We start from the raw sequence: 22,064 nt of genomic DNA, 5'->3' as shown, positions 1-22,064 counted from the left end.
GTTTGAGGGTCTGGAAAGGAAAACTGGGGACGGAGTTCCCCACGTTGCCCACACCCATGCTGCCCAGCTGGGAGACACGTTGCAGGGTCTGATTTCCCCACTGGAGATGGGAGCTCCCCCTTGGCAAACCCCCAGAAATCTGCACCAGCCTCCCAATTTAGTCCCATTTAATGAGGTTTTAAATGAGCTGGGCTTTCCAGGAAACCCATGTGTGCTTTGTACAGTCCACCCTGACACAGATGACAGCCTTGGCTGGGCAAAATATTTTTTAAACCAACACCGAGCGCCACGAACAATGAGATCTCTACGCTGTGCACAGGGAACAGGATATCTCTGAAGAAAAGCTTTTAGAAAAACAACAAAAGAAGGGGGCCTGATGGATAAAGCACGTTTATAGAGGACACTGTAATGGGAACAGGAGCACTCAGCCTGGGAGAAGCACGAGGACAATTTCCTAGCAGCTGCTGATCCAGCGGTCTCTATCAGTCCTCCTTAGAAAAGCCCCATTGCATCCTCAGAGCCGGGTACAGCTCGGTGATCTGCACTTGCACATATTAGGACATCCAGATTTATGTATCAGCACGGGCACGAGTTTCATTTGTAGCTTTCAAAGCATGAGATAGGTCTACAAATATATGGTGTGCGTTGTTACGCCCTGCTTAGGAGCGCGGTGGCAGGAGGAGACCGGTGCTGCTGCCCTTCCTGTCCCAGCCTGTACCAGCGGGCTGAATCACTTCCCCAGTGCCCTCTAATAAGATAAAGGAGCGTGGCGGCGACATGAAAAAAAATCACTGGAAGGACCCACGCTAGAAAGAAAAATGCATCTGGGTTTCTTTTCGCTTCCCGCGGCAGCTCCGCAGTCTCCCCAGGTGCCACCGAAGCCATTTGCACCACGCCATAACCGCAACAACAACAAGGCAGATAATTACTCTGAGGATCTCCTAAGAGCCTGGGGTGTAAAAACTCTAAATTTTCTCCAAAATAAACCCATGCTGTTTTATTGCAATTAATGTAGCGCAGAGAAAGCAGCCAGGTGCACTGCCCGCTCTGCCTCGACCAGCGGGGCCAGGGACACGAGCAGACTCCTTGGGGCTTGTCTGACTTGGAATAGTTTTCCTGAAGTTTCAGGCAGCAGCTCCAATCCCACATGATTTTTGAGCTATTTGAAAAAAATAAGCTTGGAGGATGCAGAATGCAAAGAGAAACCCCCCCCAGTGGGTGTGCCTGGAATCCCAAGGAGCCACAGGAGCAGGAGATGCTCCATCCAGGGGAAAACCAACCTGTCCCAAGCATAGGGCACGTGGGAACAGGAATTTAATTAATTCCTCCTTTTAAGAATGGCTTTCAAAGCTGCATAGCAGAGGGGTCGGGGAGAGGACACAGACTGGAGCAAGTTGTGGCAGCAAGGGGATGGCTCTGGGATGGATCCAGACAAGGGGTGGCTGAAGACCCAGCAAAAGCCACCAAGATTTTGGATATTCCCCTTTTGGGGTGTGCAGGAGGGATGTGGGGCTTTGAGGCAGGAGCAGAACCTCGGTGGCTGCTGGGCAGGGGCCTGGGGACCACGCCGCGCTGCTCACCTTGTTGAGCTTGTTGGTTTTGGGGAGCGTCTGGCTGACGTGCAGGTCCGAATACCTGGGGGGCTTCCGCAGGGGGTTGTTGATATCGCAGGGCACCGACTCTGTCCGGACTAACCTCGCTGCGGGGAGAGGGGACGGGGGGGACAGGGGTGGAGGGGGGGAAAGAGAGAAAGGGGGAGGCTGTAAAGGCACACGTCGGAGAGCATCAGCAGCCACCAGGAGCCCTGGGATTCGGCCAGCATGAGCATTTTCCCACCCAGTGCCACCATCCTCTTCCTCGCAGCAGGCCAAGGAGCCGGCTCAGAGCCTCCCACTCGCAGCAGGGACCTTTTAGGAGCGTTTTGGGGGGGTTAATTCATTAATGCTGAACATCGGCTGCAGGGGCTGCCCCCAAGCCACATCACTCCTTGCTCCTGCCCTAAAACGTGCAGCAGGCAGCTCCGGCTCCAGCAATTTCTCAGCCCGCAGCCGTGACCCCAATTTCTGGGAGTCGCCCACCGCCGAGCCCTGGTGCCACCAGCGCAATGCGTTTCCCTGGGACGGAACTGCTGAGCAGGCTTTTGGTGATCGGGTGGTGTTTAGCGCTCACGGGCAGCCTTATTAGCTCAAAATTAAACTCAGAGCTGGAATTGGCTTTGAAAGCATTTCCCCTAAGTGATCTCAGCCCTTCGTCCTCCGCCGTCGGAGCACTCGGCCAAAAACTGGAAGAAAAGAGGTGGGAAGCGGCGCCCGTCTTCCAGCCGCAAAATCTCCCTTTCCAGGCTTGCAAAAGTGCCCAAATTTCCAAATTTCTCTGGATTTCCAATGGATTCTCAGGGCAGGCAGCTCCGGAAACACCAGGAGAGCATCCGGAGGGGCACGGCCAGGACCCGCATGCACCGAGAGCCGCGGTGGGTCCGGGTGCCACGCGTGCGCCCTGAGTTAGCGAAAGGCTAAAACCTTTTTGGCACTTACCCCGTGCGGTGGGGAATCTGAAAAGAAAAGGTGGCAGGGGGAGGGTGGGTGGAAGCGGTTTGCAATGCAAATCTGCCTCGCCCCGCACGGCTCGTCTCCCTACAAGCGGAAAAGACGGTCGGTAAAATTTTCACAGAGCGCCCAAAGCGGTTTCGGGAGCCTCAGGGGGGCGAGGGCTTGGGCTCCCGAAAGTCGCCCGGGGGCTTCTGAAAGTTTTACCTGGAGGCAGCATCCCGGGAGGCAGAAGCGGAAGAAAGGCCCTTACCTCCGCGGTGGATGATCAGCAGGTGGCACGGAGGGGCCTCTTTGGTGCATTTGTTGTGGCACTTGAGCCTAAAGGGGGGGACACGGAGAAACCCGTAAGGAACGGGGATGGATGCGGCCCCGGCGCATCGCCCTGCACCCGGGGCTCGTGGCCACATGATGGTCCCCTGGGGAAAGCCTCCTTCCCCACTCCTGCAGCCCCAAATCATCATTTCTGACTTTTAACCAAAATATCAGCAGCGTTTGTGGGACTTTTGGTGAATATTCTGCAATATTCGGGGGGGATGGAGCCCATGGAGGGCTGCACCCCACGGACAGGCACGTAGGCATCAACAGGCTCCTGCCCCAAAATGTTACTAATTAGGGATGCGAAAGAGTCCAGAGCCTGTGGATGGGGAGAGCCAGGGGAAAAGGGAAAAAAAAAAATAAAACACAGGAAAGAACTCAAAAACCAAGGGCAAAGGAGGAAAAAACGGCAGCAGCTACAAGTCAATGAGCTGGGTAATGAAAATTAAGGAGTCTTGCATGTTGGCTTTTATTACAAAGCCATTCCTAGAGGGAAAGGTAGAGATTAATTCAGTCGTTGAGGCTTGGGGGCTTTTTTGCTCTGTTTGTTTGGTTTACCTGCTTATTCCCTCCCCCTCTTTTGGGTAAGGGAACATAGCACGGGGCCAAGCAGCTCCGGCAAAGTCAGCAAACACAAACATTTTGTGTTCACCCCAACTTTTTAAAATGCTTGGGATTCATTTGCTCTTCTCTGAGCAAACGCAGGAAGCAGGAGTAGGACAGATCCTGGCCATTTTTCAGCCCTTGCACACACGGGGAAAAGGGGGAAGAGCTCCCAAGGGAAGGGGTGATGCGTGCAGGAGGTGGCCTTCAACGCTCAAGCGAAAAATAAGCTGAAGAATCACCACTTAAAAAAAAAAAAAAAAAGGTTTTTTAGTATTATCGCTTCCAGAAAACCTCCACCACCACCCAGAACTGCACAATAGCTCTGCATTCCTCGCCCGGGTTTAAATCCCACTTTGCTAACTCATCAGCATTTAATCAACGGCCCCAGCGATCGTTATCGCTTGATAGCCCCGGCTAACTCAGTTACCAGCAGACAATCAGCAAATTCCCAGCACTGATCCCTAGCAGAGGCAATTGCGCCTCCAGAAGCAGTTTCACTAAGTGCTGATGCCTGCACGATACCGCGCAGGAGACGGGCGACCCTGGATTTTAAGTGGCATTAGCATCCTCCTCGCTGTCTTTTCCCAGCCTTGCCCAAAAAATGGAAATGGACCCTCCGCCGCCGTCCCTCTCCTTTGCAAAGCATCTTAATTGTGCTCGTGGGTGGGCTGGCTGCTTGCCGCCACGTGCCTGCCAGGAAAGAGAAGCCCCTGCGACTTTTGCTGGGGAAGAAAAGGAAGGATTTGGGCCAAAGCTGGGCGCGAAGCCCCCGTGCTGCCTGCAGGTGCACAGCTCCGCACGGCGCCCTGCCAGGCAGCATCCTCCCCAGGGACCCTGCTCTACTCCCTGCATGCAAACCTGACCATGCCTCAGCCCCATTTCGGGGCTTTTTTCACCCAACCTCATGTCTCATTAAGGCTTCCTACAAGGTTGTGGGGTGCTGGCTGCTTGCACCTTCCCTGAGCCCCTGCCTGGCTGTGCCACCGAAGCCCTCGCGATCCCCCGGGAGCCGCACGCGGAGCTCCGTACTTGCAGTTTTTGCACTTCAAGCCAAACAACATTCCTTTCCCGCAGACGGTGCAGGTCTGAGACATCCAGTACTTGGTGGAAAACCTGCGGGGAGAAAGGCAGAGGGTGGCTGGGGCCAGGCGCAGCCTCACTGCCCCGTCCCAGCACCCTCCTCCAGCACCAGCACCTCCGGGTGTCTGCTGAGCCATGATTTATCCCTCCTGTGCTGCACTCAGCGCTGCTACAGATGGGGAGGCATCGCCCTAAGGATGCCAAAACACCCCTCTAAATCTCCCTCTGGTTTGTGCAGCCTGCTCCCAAGGAAGTCCGAGCAAGCCACTGAGGAGGACTCCTTGCAGCTCTCCAGTTTTACCCACCCAATGTTGAGTCCAGGGCTCCAAAATTCCCCCTTGCCCCAGGGCTCGGCTTCCCAGCCCGCACTGAAGAGCAGCCCCGAGGCAATTTCCCGTGTTTCGCCTTCCTGCCACAGGTACAGAAGGGCAATAAACCAGAGATAGGAAATTTGCTGAAGGTTGGCGGGGTCGCGGGTAATACACGGCTTTTATTGATAGCGGCTGGAGCCTTATCTAACCCAAATCGGAGCTGAAATGGAATTTAAATGGGCTGCTAGGACAGTGCAGCCAAGCGTGGGAAACTGGGAATCCAACACAGAGCCCCCGTCCTGGACAAGAGGAGGAAAAGGAGATGCTCAGCGTATCCCACGCGCTATGTTGAGGCTGCTGCGTGTCCCCAAGGGGCACGAGGAGAGGCCAAGGATGGCTCCAGCGTCCCCATTGCTCGTTCCCATCCCACGCCAGGGTCAGCGTACCTGTGCTTTATGGAGTTTCCCAGGTCTCGGCGGGGGATCTGTGGGGACCAGCGAGGCACTGACAGCGTATCTGCAGGGGACGAGACAAGGAAACCATCGGGGTTAACACAGGCGAAAGCCAGAGGTGGCATTTTCATGGGGGGAGGAGCAGAGGACGCACCCAAAAATGAGGTTTTGCCAAACTTTTCCCTTGGAGACACGCCGATAGTTTGTCTTTTTCCAAAGGAAGACGCATCGAGCTTTGGGTCTGGGGGGCATCGGGTTGCCTCCAGCCGCCCCCAGCACCCATTTTGGGGCAGGAGGGGGGTGGGAGCCGCTGCACCCCCCTGTGCACACGTGGGTGTGTGAAAGCTGCTGGAGCCACTTAGCGGTTTCCAAACAAGAAAAGGGAAAACGAAGCATAAACGGCAGCGGCACCGTTTATTAATAAGACATCACGTCTTGGGGTTGCATTTCTGGCTGAACAAAAAGCTAAGCGTCAGCCGCTTGCAAGCCAATTTAACTCTTATTCAAGCTGCTGATTAAAAGGAGAAAGCAGCCTCCGTACGCTTCTGCTGGGGGAAAAGGAAGGAGAAAGGGCAACGGGACCTTGGCTGGGTGAGGGAAATGAGATCTGGGGATTCGGAGGCTGGGCGATCAACGAGGGGCTCACCGGGGGGCCCGAACGAAGCGAGCCGGCCCCAGCTGCAGCGTCGGCTGTTTGCTCGGCGTGCCGGCAAATCCCTGGCTAAACACACTTCCAATATCCCCCCTCCGAGCGGGGAGAGCCGCTGTTTGCTTTAATATCCCATTTTAATAATTGCGCTCCGGCTGAAGGTTACATTTCCATGCCTGCGCCCATCGCCGCTGCGGCTGGAGCCCGAGCATCCCCCAAACCAGCCCAGCACCAGCAGCATCCCCAGCACGGCTTCTCCAGCCTCGACAGGCCCTAAAGCACAGTCAGCAATTAAGATGTTTGAGGACTACAAAGCCAATTAAGGTAATTGCTGCCCCTGTTTTATACCGGTGGCACTTGTGCTTCTCCTGCATCAGCACTCCCAACCCCAGCGCCTGCAGCAGCATCCCTCCTGCTGCCCCTACACCCACAACCTGCAGGGGACGGATAGATTTTGGGGCCCTCCCTCAAAGCCCAGGGTCGATGCGGGAAGCAGCCGGCCCGCTCTGCGCCCAGCCCTGCAGCACCAAGCCCTATTCTCCCCTAAATGCCATTTTCTCATCCGTAAATCACATTAAACAAATAAAATCCACCACCACCCCCCTCCACCAACTGGTCCTCGATGAACCAAACAGGCAAGAACAGCTCCTCTCCCCGAATTAAATTACAACCTCCGCTTCAGCATCCACAATTTATTTCCACTAACTTTCAGCTGGCCTCAATTAAATCCTGCCATCCCGGGGAGGGGGAGAGGGGCGAGGCAGAAAGCTGGCCGAGGCTTTTAATTACTTTCTAAATGCGCTCGCTGCAAAATTTATTAAAGTGTATCGGGGATTTTAACCTCCGAACAAAAATGAGACCGACGTGATTCACAGTTAATTATTTCCATTACGGGGGATGAGACACGCAAAGCAGAGGCCTCCAACAATAGGGCTGCTGTTTGCAGGGTCGGGACACGCCGAGCAGCGCGCGGGAGGGCAGGGGGAGCACCCCGTTACCACCCCAAGGATTTGGGGGGCTTTTCAAGTTAATTGGCAATTCCCCCCTTTAACCTATGAGTTGAGTTGTGCATCTAGGGGAACATTTTTTTTCTTTTTTTCCCATATTAATCGAGGCTTAACCCCAAAGGGAAGGTCCTGGGGATGCTTCCATGCAGGCAGCGGCATCCTCCCAGCACGGCACAAATAACCCCATCAAAACCCCAAAATCACCAGGATGAGGGGTAATTGCAAGACAAAGCCTCGTGGCCATGGGATGGGAGCAGCACATCACACTGCCACAAAGGGGATGAGCCACTTTTGGGGTAGATCCCTGCCGGTTTGGCACTGCTCACACCCCTGTTGCAGTGGGCATCTCCAAGCATCCACACTGCACCCCAGCTGCACCAGGGAGATTTTGTTTGCCTGGTGAGAAGAGAGGGCAGGGAAGAGGCAGGGAAAAGCTGGTTGCAAGGAGTCAAAGAGCCCGGCAGGGACCTCGCCGTGACCCCCTGCCCCTGCATTTTGGCAGCACGGAGCCTCGTCACCAAACCCAAACCACCCTGTGACCATCGGTGTCTCCTCACCTCCCCTGCCCTGCCATCATTCATTGCTGCACCACCTGCAGCCTCACTCATGGCCTGAAAATCAGAACATTTTAACCGTAATTCCCCTTGCACTGGTGTGTGAGGACTTTTTTAAGGTGCTGTTTTATCCCCCTTCCCTCCCAGGTGCATGGGGCCAATTTCAGAGGAGGACACAGCAGGGACCCCCCCCCATCCCCACATCCCCCATCACCCGCTGGACCCGTTGCCCCCAGGATGCAAACCCCTCATCATGGAACATCACCACCCCCCCAGCTGGGGGGTACCAGCGCTGTCCCACCCCAAAACCACCCCAAAACCTCTGCGCTTTCACCACCACCACTGCATCGCGCTCACAAGCGGCTCCTCGCTCGGCACGGGGCGCTTTATCCCCAGTCAAAAACCCACGTTTGACGGGGATCAAATGTGCCGAGAGACATCGAGGGTGGGGGGGGGGACGGTGACAGCCGCGTCCGGTGCAGCAGTGACAGCGGGGACAGGAGCAAGGAGCCCCTGTCACCTCGTGGCAGTGACAGGCGGCGGTGACGGGTCCCTGAGTGGCACCCGTGAGCGGCACAGGTGACGGGGCCGGGATGCGGGTGACGGGGCCGTGACGCCCTCCTGGCCCCCGCTTGCTGTGGGAGGAGGATGCCTGAGGGTTGTTTTGCATGGAAAAGGGTGGCTGCAGCTCCCCCAGGTCCTTTATTTGGGGTTTCCCCCCTCCCTGGGGGCAGGTGCCCTTCCCAAACGCGCCAGGAGCACGGTGCAGGGATGGGGTGCGCTGAGCTCAGCCACGGGTGGGAGTGTTTTGGCTCGCTGTCAGCCTTACCCATCTCCTGCCACCCCTCTGGGTGCCTGGAGAATTTGGGTGGATTTGCTGTCCATCACGGCAGCAGCACGATAAACAAAGCCTCCTTCCTGGTACAGCAAACAACACGGGGCTGTTTTCATAACAGGAACGGGAGGGATAAGATGGGTGGAAGAGGACAAGGAAGGTGGCTTTGTTGGGGGTGAGATAGAGGTGGGAGGGATAAGGGAGTTCCTTCTTCCCCAGGGCACCGTGTGCCAAAAACGGGACGTTTCTCCCCACTTTGATGGGGGATGCTGGCAGAGGTCGCTGCCCGCGCAGAGCTGAGCCAAGCTCCCCAGCAAACTGCTCCATGGCAAAGGGTCTGGGGGCACCTGAGGGTGCAAATCCCCTCTGCAAGGCACCTTCACACCTCGTGCCGGTTGATTTTGAGGCCAAAAGAGGATGCGAGACCTCCCCAAACAGCAAAGGAAGGTGCAGCGACGCTCAGAGCAGCATCCCTGGCAGCTTTCCCCACACACCATGAGCTCTGTGCAGAATTCAGGCTCAGAAGGGGTTCAGCCCCCCTCCTCCACTAGTGCACACAGGGTGCAAACGTGTCACCCTGGCCACACCTGGGAGCAGGCGGCAGGAACCCACGTCCCCAGGGGAGCACGCTGCGCCGTGCCACGGCGCGGGGACGTCCCCGCTGCAGCTGGAAGGATGCTCCACGATCCCGCGGGCCAAGACAAAACCTCGGCTCATCAAAAGCAGCCGAGGAGAACAAGGCAGAGCTATTTCCAGAGCGTCTCTGCTAGGAAAACAGAAGTCACTTCATCATAACGGCAGTTCCTCTTTGCGGCGTGACAATCCTATTTATACAGCCGGAACGTCGCCTTCAGTCACTTCGCTGGCTCAAATGCCTCCCTTGGGATTTTTCTCCCCATTCAGAGCCTACGGAGGATATTGAGAGGGTGGGAAATGCTTCAAGAGGAAGACTTTGAGGGGCTGCTGCTCAAAGCTTCACGTGCCAGGGGATGCTCTGTGCTCCCAGGCTAGGGAAGAGCCTCTGCTGTGCGCCGTGCATTCAGCAAGGTGCCTGCACGTGGAGGCATCACAGGCAGCCTGGGCTTGCTGGGGTTTTCCCTCCTGGGACATGCAGGGCGTTGGGTCGTGTTGGGTTGTACTGGGTTGCACTGGTTGTCCTGGGTGCTCCTTTTCTTCAGCAGATGAGGAAGGGCAGCAGTGAGGATGATCCCTGCACACCAAGAGCCACGTCCCCAGGTCCTCAGCGTCCCCCTGGCCACCAAACCCAGGTGTGGGAGGGTGCCTGGTCCCCATTTAGCTCCCACAGCATCTCCAGCAAGGGGCCACGCTCCCAGCAGTTCCCTACCACTCCCTTCCCCTGCCTTCAGCACCACATCGGTGCCCTAAAGGCGCTGGAAATATGAAGAATAACTGCACCTGCAGGTGGCTTTTTCCAGGTCAGGACACCCAGCTAACAGAGGATCTGCAGCCACCAGTCTTTACAACCAAAAGGAGATCCATCCTGATTTTTGGGTGCTCCCAGCAAAGCCACAGGGCGGTGACTCCTAAATCCCATCTCCCCATAGCGAGACAAACCTGGCTGCCGCTTATTTGTAGGGACACCCAGCGACAGCCCTGGGTGCAGCCAGACAGAGCATCTTTTACCCCTCAGCCACGTGTCTGGGCTCCTCCAGGGCCGAGCTCCAGTTCCAGACCACCCCAAAAGCGATTCCTTCCTCCCTGCTGCTTCCCCTCCCGGTGAAAATCGATTCAAAGCAAAATTCCCGGGGGTCCTTTGCCCCTCCGTGGGGATGTGCTGGAGGAAAGGCTCCTCTGCAGCTCGGTGCCAGCCCTCTCCCTCACGCCCCAGCTGTGCAAACCCATCCCAATCAGGGCAAATCTACTGATTAAAAATAAAAAAGCTTCAAACCCCGCATCCAATTGGGAAAGGGGATGATTCAGACCGGGGCACGCTCCTGCCACGAGCAGCGAGAGGAGCTGGGCGGTGGGAAGAAATGATGGGGAGATCTTCACCTTCAGCCTGAGAGAGGGGGATCTCACAGGGCTGCTCTCCAGCCCCTCAACCCAACAAGACCAACACTGATTGTTCCAGTGCTTGGACAAGTAAATCTGCATCGACCCACACCAAACTGGGCAGGGAAGAGGTGTTTCTGCCAACCGTGCTCCAAGGGAAGGGAATATTGGGAAGAGCTTGGCCATGGAGCTTGGCTCAAGGGCAGGGATGGGGACTGGGCTCTTCCTGGGGACCACGAGGTGCACGAGCATGAGGGAAAGGAAGCTCCTGCACCTCGGCATGGGGCGAGCTGCAGAGACATTCACTCCTCCCCAGAAATAAACGGGCTTCTGCGCCGCTCGCCGTAACTCATCTTCTCGCCGCACCGTAACGAGCCCTGGCTTCAAGCTCCATTAAGCCCCAGAAAATTATCATCCCTCTGCAGAGCCAGCACCGTGCCCAGCACCCGCTGGCCCGTGCAGGATGCTCCTGCTTCTTTTTCCTTTCATCGCGTTTCCCCGCAGCCTGCTCGGCGCCCAGGACCGAGGGCTGATGAGCGCACGGACGCTGCTCCTGCGAGGAGCTCGCTCTGCAGCTGATGCTAAAACCTCTCAACACAGATCATCCTCTCTCCACGGCTCACTTCCAGCTCCAGAAACAAACATTCATGGCAGCCAAGGAAGTCGGAGGGCTGAGGGGAGGGAAATGCGAGAGGACACCTCTCCGGCAGCGCTAGCCGTTTGCTAGTCCATCACTTCTCATTGTCTCGCGTTCCTGCTCTGCCACATTACATCAGGTCATCATGCCACGGGACGTAATCCCACGCTGATGCATGAGGAAGCCTAACGCAAGCAGACACATCAGCAGTCTGCTGAGAACGGGCTTTATTTCTTGGTTTCTGGTCCGCTACTCCCCGTCGGGCCGGGCTGCAAGTCGAAATCAGCCGGTGCTGCGGGGGGGGGGGGAAAGCGATGCAAAAATATCCTCGCCCCAGGCCAATCTGCTGGCCATGCCAGCACGAGTCAGGTAGCCGGGCGTCTCTCTGGAAATAGCAGAGCCTGCCCTCGGAGCTGCTGCCAGGTCCCATTGTCCCCAGAGCCCGAGAAGCAGGAGGTGCAGGATGCCAGGCGCAGCTCGGAGACTCTTCCGTGCTGCCAAACGGCAGCTGGGGGTGAAAAAAGAAAGGAAGAAGTGGAACTAGGTGATCTTCCAGGCCCTTTCCAACCCAAATAGTTTGGTGACTCTGTGAAATGATGAGGTCTTTGCTGGCAGGGCACTGGATGAAGCAGCAGCCCCATGATAGCAGCATGGGGCAAGGAGCGAACCCACAGGAGCTTTGGGGCTGAGCATCACACCTGGATCCTAAAAGCTTCAGGCCCTACACAATGCACAGGGATGTGAGCATCGGGCTGCCCCTCCTGGCCAGCAATGCGCTGGCTCAGCTCCTCAGACCGAACCCCAAAAAAGCACCTCCAGGAACAAGGATGAGCAGCCCCATAGGCAGGATCTGAGCTGGCTGCTGCGGCCCAGCACCGTGGGGCTTGCAGCAGGCTCAGCACCTTGCACAAAAGGCAGAACCATGGCTGCAACCACAAAGGATCCCTTGAGAAACACCCACCAGCAGTGCAAGGCAGCATCACTGACCCATCCAGCACGGGGAAAGCTCACGGATTTCCCACCTCCAAGCAGCCGAGCTCCCGCACCCGCTGCCGTACCATAAATCCGTTTGCACATCTCCGCATCCCTCACGGTGCTTTTGCACCTACCCAGACTGACGTCCTCCAGTCTGCAGGTTCTGCACGGCACACCCGTGTGCCTGCCGGCCGTGCCGTGCCGGGACTTACTTGCTGAGAAGGTGGCTTCGGTGTGGACGGGAGGCGTGGAGGGGAGGAAGGGCGGGTACCCCACGAAGAAGGACCGCAGGGAGCGCTCGGAGAGCAGCGGGGAGCGCTGCGAGGGGATGTTCTCACAGCTGCCCACGCTGTTGTGGATCTTGAGGTTCAAGGGCTTGTTCTTCTTCTTCACCCTGGGAGAGAAAGGAGAGGAGAGTGAGGGGCAAGGGACTGGGGGGGTTGCTCGCACGATGCTCCCCAGGGAGCGATGCTCACGCAGTGAGGCAATGCACCGCCCTGTAAATTTAGTGATAATTATACCCACAGCCCTAGAAGTCTTAATCCCTCCCTGACATCCAAAAAACAAAGGTGATTTTCATAAAGTGTTAAGGAACACGCTGCACTGGAGAGCTCTGCCACCCACAAAGCCTGGCTGGGAAGGGTCAGCTGGTCCCAAAATGTCCCTGAAACCTTGCTGGCCCAGCAGCTCCCATCCCAGTCACATTGCAATAACAAAATGTGGAGAGCAGCACCAGCTGCTGTGCCCAAAGCTACTTCTGGGAAAGACAGCTCAGCGCCGGTGGAGGATTTGGGGCAGAAAGACCCTTTCTGAGCAACTGCCCTTGGTTATCACGGTCCAACTGTGGGCAAGGGCCCTCCTGTGCTCATCACAGTGCCGGTACCGATGGCACAGTTAGCATCGACGTGCAGCTGAATTTCATCCTCTTATTCAGTCTGCTGCCTTTGATTCCTGGCCACATCGTTATCATTTTAATTAGACTAAAACCAATGTGGGAGCAGAACGAACCGTGGCACCTCTGCAACAGCAACAGCTGGGCGCATCCAGCCGCAGCCCGGGAGGGAAACCCACAGCAGCTGGCCCCGGAGCTAAACCAGGCACCGTGCAATGCCAAGAAATGCTGTGCCATGCCAAGAAATGCTGTGCCACGCCACGCTGTGCCGTGCTATATCACTAAATGTTGTGCCATGCCATGCTGTGCCGTGCTATATCACTAAATGTTGTCCCATGCCGTGCCATCCCACGCCACGCTGCGCAATGCTGCAAGCTCTGCTGCAGCAGAGGACAGGAGAGCATAACCCAGAACACCGCTCTCTCCAGAAACTTTCCTCTTTGTGCCCATCATCTGCTGCCCTGCGAGCACCTGCACGCTCCTCCACGCGCCCCAGGCCCTGCTCTGCCCTTGCTCCAGCAGCGCTGACCGAAGCCGCCCCCCCGGCCGCGCATCCCCCTGCGCAGCACCAGGGCATCTGGCCCTGCCAATTGGTAGGAAATGACCACGCTGTGCTCGCCAGCCCGCGTTAGCATCTGAGAATTAACCCGCCCTCTAATAAGCTAATTGTTTCCTTGCACAGGAAAAGCTGCTGCTGCTTTTAGGGTCTCTCTAATGACTTCTTCGGGTGCACCGCGCGCACAACTGCTGCGGTGATGCGATGCACCAGCGGTCAGTGCTGGCCATGCCCTGCACCGATCCTGACCCTAAAACCCCATCCCTTAAAGCAAATCCACAAAGCACCAAGGTCAGAGCCGGTCCGACCCCTGCACCTGATCCCACCCAACCTCCCCACGGGGACCCAGAGGTCCAAGCACCCCCGGTGCGGCTCCCCCCGAGCCCCCCTGCGCTCGGCCCAAAGAGCTTCCTGCAGCACGGTGATTAGCCACTAATCTCATTTTTTTCCACCCATAAATCAGTTCCAGACCAAATATTTACCGAGAGCATCATTTCCTCGCCAAGCAGGGCTGGTGACAGCTCTCATTATTAGGAAGGATGAGTGATTTTGGACAGAGAGAGATTTTTTTCCTCTCTCCCTGCTTCTTCAGAAGAAAGAATAATAAAAACACGCAAAATCCCTGACCCCGCACGGAGACCCACAAGGGTCCTGCCCCACCAGATGGGCCACAGCCTCTGTCCCCTTCCCCATCCCAAAGAAGGGGGTCAGGGAGCAAAGTCAAGGAGAGGATCGGGGTGCTGCAGCAGGAGCATCCTCACAGGGACGTTCACAGGGACAAGTTTCCCCTGCAGGTGCTGCTGTGACCCCCTCAAGCACCCCACAACTGGGGACAGCACGATCCTGCCCATTAGGGACCCCCACAGTGCCCCTGGGTTCTGGGGGACGGGTTTGTAGGATGGAGCAGGAGGCAGCACGGTGCACGGCCACCCCATCCTCCTGGGAAAGCGGCGAGGAGGGCGGCACAAGCCCCTGGCACCCCGAGAAGCAGCATGGTTCCTCTGCTTCCCCACCACCTCCTCCTGGCCCCTCAGGGCTGGCCGAGCCAGGGAGCTGACAGCTTGACAGCCGCAGACAGACAGACAGACACAGCCAGACCGACCTTTGCGGGTCAGCAGCGCCGTGCCGAGGATACGGAGCGGCTCCTTTCCGGCTGTGGCTTGTTTACCCCAAACACCCTTCCCTGCTGGGGGAGATGCTGAGATCCCACTCATCCTGATACCAGGCACGGGGTGAGGGTGGCTGACCCCAAACCAACCCCACGGGAGGGGTAAGAGAGCCCTGAAGCCACCTCCACCCTCGTGGGGACGTGGCCCCCAGGTCCCTTTTGGGGCCGCTCGCGCCAAAAGGAGGCACCCTCACTGCCGGGGCACAGACCCCGATGCTGGTGCAAGGCGAGGTGTACGGCTCCTGGGATGAGAGCCCGGTGATTATAGGGCCGTGCTGCTGGAGGAGCAAACACGGCGTGACGGGAAGCGCGGCGGAGGCTATTTAGATGGCACTGATAGCGCCCGGCCCGCGGCCGTCACACCACGAGGACACTTGTCCTCCGGTCACAGCTGGACAGCCTCCGAAATGAGACTCCAGCCGCACTCAGGGAGGTTGGAAAGGCACAGAGAAGGGGCTCAGGGAGCTTTCAGTATCCCCATTTGGGTTTGGGAGGGTGGCTTAAAGGCTTTGTAGGATACAAACAGGAGCACCAAGTGCTCCCCTCTCGGCTCAAAGTCCCCAAAATCTGGGGAGAAACCCTGCGATGACACCATGGCATCACCCAGGGACAGCCACCACCACGGGGACAACAGCTTCCTCCCCAAGCCACCCCAAAACCAGAAGGAGAGCCCCAAATCTGAACACCAGAACTATTTCTTCTGCCAATTCAGGAGCTCCATTACCTGTCCCCTCCCCATCACCGCCCCAGTTTGTCCCCAAACCCTCGGCTTCACCCTCGCAGGGAGGCGAACGCCGACCGTCGGGGACATCATTCCCTGCAAGAATTTGCTAAACACGCTCTCGTTTTCCAAAAGGAAGAAAGGAGGCAGGCGGCGCTTGGTGCGCATCCCTCCAGGTGTCAGTCCCCACTGAATGGCGCGTCCCCGCCCGCCGCGCGCCATCCGTCAACCGCTCGTCACCGGCTGCGGGGAGAAAATAGAGGGTTTCGGCAGGCGGTGACAAACGGGAGCAGACACGCGGGACAAAAGGCCCGTCACGGCTTTCTGCAGGGTTTGACAGGTGCTCGGGGATGGGATCTATAGGGCCCCGACAAAGGGATGGGGCAAGGATGCGCGGAGCGAGGGCGCACGGTGGCACGGAGCAGCAGGTGCTGGGAAAGCTCCCACGGCACCCTGAAAAGGGACAGGGACGAGGACAGGTCCCCCCCTTCTCACGAGCAACACCCCCAGCTCCTCTCTGCCCCTCCTCCAAAATGAAAGAGAGAGAGAATAGCTGGGTAAATGCGCTGGATAAATAGAGTGGATAAATACCTGCTCCGTCAGCGTGCCGCCGTTATTATTTTAATACAAAGATTAAAAGAGGCGATTTAGCAGAAACAGGTGATTTGCCCCTGCAGCTGGCTGCGCCAGGCTGTGTTTTATTCACCGCTTTGCTCCTCTCCAGCACACTCCAATTTCAACAGGAGCGATGCTTTTAAAGGAAGGGAAATAGGGGGGGGGAAAGAAAATCATCGGCATTTCGGTGAGCTCTCTGCAAAGGATTAAAGCTCGCTGCCGTCTGGGCTGAAGCGCACGGCCTCGGTCAGGATTCAGCCTGGAAGATTTATGGCCTTTTGACTGGCTTAATTGCACGATATTCTGTATTAAATCAGAGCGGGGAGCTCGGCAGGCACTGCCTGGGCATGTGGCCGCCTCCAACCCAGGCAGCAGCGTGGATGGGCAACAGCAAATAAATAAACAAATAAATAAAAAGGAGAGACCCTTTTTATTTCTCCTGCATTAAAAATTGCAAGAAGTGCTCCTTCTGCTCTGTCCCTGAGCCTTGCTGGCAAAAAGCAAGCCCCCTGAAAATGCAGGGATGAGGAGCAACCACAGCAGGACAGGCGGTGGGGTTATTTGGAACTGTCTGGGCTGGCTGAGCAGAAGGATTTCTCCATCACACACCCAGAACCTAGCTAGCACTACGCAATAGTAGCTCAATATCACCAAAAAATGACTGTCTACCAGATGTTACATTTATCCTCCTCATTACTGTAAGAGGCAACAAAGTTCTCCTCCTCTGGCCAGAGGAAAAGCCGGTTCCTCATATCAAAGCCCTGCCGGTTAAATATTTATCCGAGTGCCCGTCCCCACTTCCCCAGGACGGCTGGATTTTGAGGTTCGAGTCTTACTGATCTATTATTCTCTTTTTGGAGCACAAAGCAGAACTTTTTCGTGCAGCATAAAGCCAGGAAATTCTTTGAAGGGAGCTGGAGCCCAACGCGCCCCCCCTGGGACTGGCGCTCGGCAGTGCAGGTGCTGGGGGAGCGGCACGGGGAGCTAATTGCCAAGCTCCTCGAGGAGCTCCTGCTGCTCGTTAAGCTCTTCTGGTTCCTTCATTTCCACCTTTAGGTTTCTCAGAGCATCACACGAGGACCACAGGCCATCAGCTGATGGACTCAGGCACACGGCCGGCGCTGGGTGGCTTCACCCCCGCCAGACAAGAGGGACCCATTTTGGGGAGCGATTCCCAAAAAAAGAAGCAGAGGAAGGGCAAAAATCTGGGCAGCCCTAGGTAGAGGCTCATTACGCTAATTACAGCACTGCAAACCTTTCATCTCAGATGAAGCTAGGGGCAGTTTTCCTCTGCGGGCCTCTTGCAGGCTGCCTCGGGGTGTGGTGAGCTGGAGAACACTCGGGGCGCAGAGAGTTTGGGGAGCTCTGGTTCAAAAGGAGGAGTCAGAGCAGAGCTGATGGCATTTTGGGAAGCCTGCTCTCCTTCCCACCTCAGTCCCATCTCCTAACTTCCAAGGAAGCCACCAGAGCACTCGGGTACGTGTGAGCTACACGGGGTAGAGGCTAGGGGACTTCATGCCCTCCCCACGGAGCCACATTTTGGAGACGGAGAGCACAGAGGAGCTCGAGCGTGGCCCCCAGGAGCCTCACAGCTGATGGTCGGCACATCTCCTGCTCACCACCCACAGCCTCCGGCTCTCTGTGTCCTCCACGAGGCCAGGAGGCTGCGTATCACATCACGGTGCCTGCAGCAGGAGCTCTGCTGCCTCCCCTCCACCCCCCAGGCGCTAATTCTTATCTAAATTCAGCATCACGCTCCTCGCTCCCGAAGTGGCGAAAGGAGGCTCAACTTCTCATTAAAGGACACGGTGAGAAGTTTCTCTCCCAAGCATGTTAACGCTCCTGCCCCTTTTGATGGAGCACCGCAGCAGTAATTAACATTAATGACATACCTGAGGAGCGCCACAGCCCAGAGCAGGGGGATAATTGCAGCAGAGCGCCAGTTTGTTACGGAGGCTACCCGTCACTGTCAAGACGCGGTGTGCAAGCCATACTTCGAGAAGGCTGGAGACAATCCAGAACCCGTACACGGCTCCACAGCCCTGACTCATCAAAGGCACCGAGATTGATCAGAAAGATGATTTGGGAGCAGAGAGGTGCTGCTCGCTTTGCTCCCCGAGCTCCCCCAGCGCAACGCTCTCCGTGTTGCGGGAGCAGCAGGCGGGTCCCTGTGTTTTGGGACAGCACAGCAGATGAGAAAAAACACCTAAAATACACAGAGGAATGGTTTGCATGGTTTGGCAGAGTCCCTGCTCTGTACGGAGGGGGTGGTGAGGAAGACCCTGGCCCTAAATTTCTGCAGGACCGGGATGAGTTGGGTCCTTCCTCTGTGCCCAAGGGGCCCAGGTGGGATCTGCTTCACCCCATGCCCACAAAGAGCTGCAGCTGGGTCAGTGTGCAGCCAGGATGGGAGCAGAGGGTCTTTTTTCCAAGCAAAACGTGGCCAACACAGGGACAGCCAAGGTGGTGCAGGTCCTGGGAGAGTTTGCAGGTGAAAGCCCTGGCCTTGCGCTCAGCCCCAACGTGGCAGTAATGGTGATGAGCACAGGAGAGCCTTTGGAGAAGCTTGTTCAGGGACAAGTGGCAAAGGAGATGCCCTGTTCAGGGGGATTTCTATGACATGGGATGGAGAAACCACCACGCACAGCCCAGGAGGTGCTGAGCTTGAGTGCTGGGCGGCACTAGATGCTACAGAAGGAAACAACAGGGCTAGAGCTGGAAATAACACAGGGGAGAGAGAAAATGGATGTGTGCTCTGTTACCAACTGTGAGGCAGATCTTCACCCACCCAGGTTATTAAAAACAGCCTTGAAACCAGCCTCAGCATCCACAGAGTTACCAGCAGTGAGCATCCAGCCACCAGAACACCAAACCCTACTCGAAGCGATGCCCTGGACGCAATCACAAAGACGGAGGACGAAGAGACCTCCCTGAATAAATACACCAACTCCTTACCCCGCATAAAGCTGCCCTGAGCTGTACCAGCCTCCTCCTGCCAGCCCATTCTCAGCATCGCACACCCCAAAAACCACATGTCCCCTGGATGCTGCCTTGCTCGAGGGCTCAGCATTTCCCCCAGGGCTCTGCTGCACCAGGCCACGCTGCTTTAATCCCCTACGGACACATCTCCATCCTCCCCTCCTGCTGGAGGCCACTCCAGGAGGTTGCAGAGGCACCATGGCTGGGAAGCAGAGGCAGATTTGGGGTCACCTCCCCTTCCCATGGATTTGGGGGCAGGCAGCCTTGGGGCAGGACACCCTAGAGAGGACACCCCGGGGCAGAGGCTGCCTCCAAAAACCTCCAAGGTTTGGCACAGGGGCTCTTCTGCTCTCCTTTAACCATATTGCCTCGTGCTCCCCAACTCATGGGGTTTTAAGACCTTCCACTCCGAGTTTGTTTGGTGTTGGGTGTTTTTTTTCCCCTTGACTCCTGGCTGATGAATAATCATTAACTATCCATGGAAGATTTAAATGGCCCGTGGAATTCATGGGGTATTAAATGGGCATTATATTATCAGCCACTCTAAATGTTTTGTTTCCGTTTCGAGCCCGTTCATGAGATGTTTATGGGTTGTGGATTTATGGAAGCCAGGGGATCTTTTTAGGAGTAATGTTCCGTACCCCAGCGTTACGGTCAACAGCTGGAGGCTCCGCGCAGGAAAATCTGAGGCTGTAAGCTCAGGAAGTTTAACCCCTGCTTCAGGAGGCTTCAGAATAAGAGAAGGATCGAGCCCTGGAAATAAGCTCTGAGACACAAAATGCAAGGAACCTCACGAGGTTGCTTGCAACCTCACCCTGGGCACCCCAGGTGAGGAGATAACGACCCCAAGGGACACCAGCATCCCTCTCGGGGGGTTGGATGGGTCCCACCAGACAGCGGTCTGCAAAGAGTGCATTGCATGGACGCTGCCATAAGATAAAAATTGACAGATAAAAGACCCCCAAAAAAGCCACTTCTTGCCCTGGGTCAGTAAAACAGCATCCATTGCACCCGGGGTACAAAACGGCTCCAGCTTCGGCACTCCTCTGCTAGAGGAAAGGGTGAAAAAAGAAAGAAGCTGCCTCTTTAATGCGCTAATTGCTATCCTCAAACGCTAATGGGATTAGAAAGCAGGATTTACTGGTTGCATCCTGAAAATCATTAAGTGCCATTAGAGAAAATTAACCTCCCCAGCTCTCCGAGCAGCTTTGGGGAGCCCGGGTCCTTCCGCACCGACACGATGAGCCCCGCATCGGACACCAGCACTACAGAGCCCTATTACCACTTGCTCCCTTTCCTCTATTAATTGAGTTTAATAATCCCCCTGGGCTGCGGCTGGTGGCCAGGGGCTGGGAATTAAAGTCACATCACCGGGGTGGCAGCGGGCAGGGGACACAGAGAGGCCAGGCAGGGACCGATGAGGGCAACAGGGATGGGGACAACACAGGGATGGGGACATCGAAGCCCATGCAAAAGCCATTTCTGATTTCTTTCCACCCATCGCCTGCTCTTCCCTCTTGGCTCACGCAAGGAAATCGAGGCATCCTGTGGGAAATGGGGGAGCAGCAGCAGCTGGAAGGTTTTTGGCCCGTACACGTGTCCAACCTCACCCCAAAGCCGTGTCACCGTGACCTGGGGCGTGCAATGACCACGCTGGATATTAAGTGATTTGGGGGAACAGAGGCAGCCCCGCTGCTCCCCCAGGTGCTGTGGGTCATGTCCTGGCCCTACTCACTGAGGACAGACCCCAGGTTAGAGGCTGAAATCCCACAACTAATATGGGCGGCATGCTGCTCTCCAGAGCAGCTTCTTCTTGGAGAGAAGGCGCAGGGCTCCCCCCCAAAAAAAAAAACGAGCAGCTCACGGTGCCCTTTATGGCACGGAGCAGTGGGGTTTGGGCACGGCCACCAGAAGTCCCCAAAGGGCCAGGGAGGGAGCGCGGGGCCAGCCCCGTTCCCTGCACTGCAGCAGCCTCTGCAGGCACCGAGGCGCAGAGCAGGAGGGAGCCGGAGCTGGTGTTGCGACAGCACCGGGCATGGAAACATGGAAAAGGCCCTGGGGAGGGTGATAGGAAGGGGTGTAGAAAGCGTGCACATCTCGGCCAGACGAGGATTTTTCCTATTTCTCTCTCACAGCCATGAGCAGCTCTGACAGGACAGATCCCACACTGCAGAGCAGAACCCCACAGCACCCAGACCCATCCAGTGGCACGGGGGAGCTTCACCCCTGCAGCCCCTGGGTGCTCCCCAGCTGCCCCACGAGAGCTGGCACACAGCACCCCGCTCAGCAAATCCATCCCCACCACGTGCTGCGTCCACAAAGCGTTCCCCAACCTCATGCTCCAAACCCTGCCTCGATGGGACACCCAACCAGGAGCACCCCAAATCCCAACATTTTAAGACCCAGGCTGCTTTTTCGCACGCCACGGGGCCACCCCCCGGCCCCGCTCCCCCGTGACACCCGCTTACTTGGGGGTGTGCGCCTCGTCCACGCGGTGCCCCAGCTGGAACTCGTGCGATTTGCTGCGGTGCAGGGCGGTGAAGCCGGGCAGGAGATGGATGAGCTTGCGCGACGCCGGCGGCGGCGTCCCGGGGGGCTTCAGCTTGTTCCTGCGCCGCAGGGGCGGCGTGCCGGGGGGCGTCATGGTGGTCACGATGTTGGGGGTGCGCGGCGGGGTGTGAGCCGCGTGCCGCTGGCGCGGGGAGGGCGGCAGGGAGCGGTGGCCGGATTCCACGGGCGGGCACAGCCCCGGGTGGCCCTCCACGGTCAGGCGGTCCACGTGGGTGTAGAGGGGGCCGTGGGACGAGCCGGCGTGGCAGTGGTGCTGCGCGCACTTGGGAGGGGGCTTGGGGCTCTGCGAGAGGTGCGTGCGGATCCACTGGACGGGCTCTGGTGGGCAGCCCGGCTGGTTTTCCTTCCCCGGCTCCGCCGTGGGCCACTGGATGGTCCAATCCTGCTTGGAGAGGCTGCCGCCTGCGACAGAGCACACACACGGCCATGCGGGGGATGCGCTGTGACACCCGGACCCCCCTCCCCATCCCGGTGGGACCCAATGCACCCCAAGTCCTTGGGGACAAGGGGGGATCTGGGTGCATCCCCCAAGCACCGAGCGCCACCACCCCAAAGCACCGCTGGGGATGGGGGACCCAT

The 22,064-nt window shown here is 57.2% G+C and overlaps 1 protein-coding gene across 3 annotated transcripts in view; it reads right to left on the bottom strand.

Moving 5' to 3' along the window:
* LOC116495986 (kinase suppressor of Ras 2) overlaps window positions 1-22,064 on the bottom strand; it is a 55,411-nt gene that overhangs the window by 23,000 nt on the left and 10,347 nt on the right. For 2 of the 3 annotated variants that reach the window (XM_032198773.1, XM_032198774.1), the window contains exons 4-9: window positions 21,383-21,887; window positions 12,196-12,377; window positions 5,308-5,377; window positions 4,500-4,583; window positions 2,800-2,867; window positions 1,581-1,699 (exon numbers count right to left, since the gene is read on the bottom strand). In XM_032198773.1, the coding sequence (XP_032054664.1) occupies window positions 1,581-1,699; window positions 2,800-2,867; window positions 4,500-4,583; window positions 5,308-5,377; window positions 12,196-12,377; window positions 21,383-21,887 (1,028 nt within the window). Of the gene's footprint in view, window positions 1-1,580; window positions 1,700-2,534; window positions 2,634-2,799; window positions 2,868-4,499; window positions 4,584-5,307; window positions 5,378-12,195; window positions 12,378-21,382; window positions 21,888-22,064 lie in introns of all 3 variants that reach the window. The other variant, XM_032198775.1, reaches the window with a different exon arrangement.

The sequence above is a fragment of the Aythya fuligula genome, chromosome 17 (genome assembly GCF_009819795.1).
Source record: "Aythya fuligula isolate bAytFul2 chromosome 17, bAytFul2.pri, whole genome shotgun sequence".
NCBI classification, from domain to species: domain Eukaryota; kingdom Metazoa; phylum Chordata; class Aves; order Anseriformes; family Anatidae; genus Aythya; species Aythya fuligula.
This window is presented reverse-complemented; position numbering and strand designations above follow the sequence as displayed.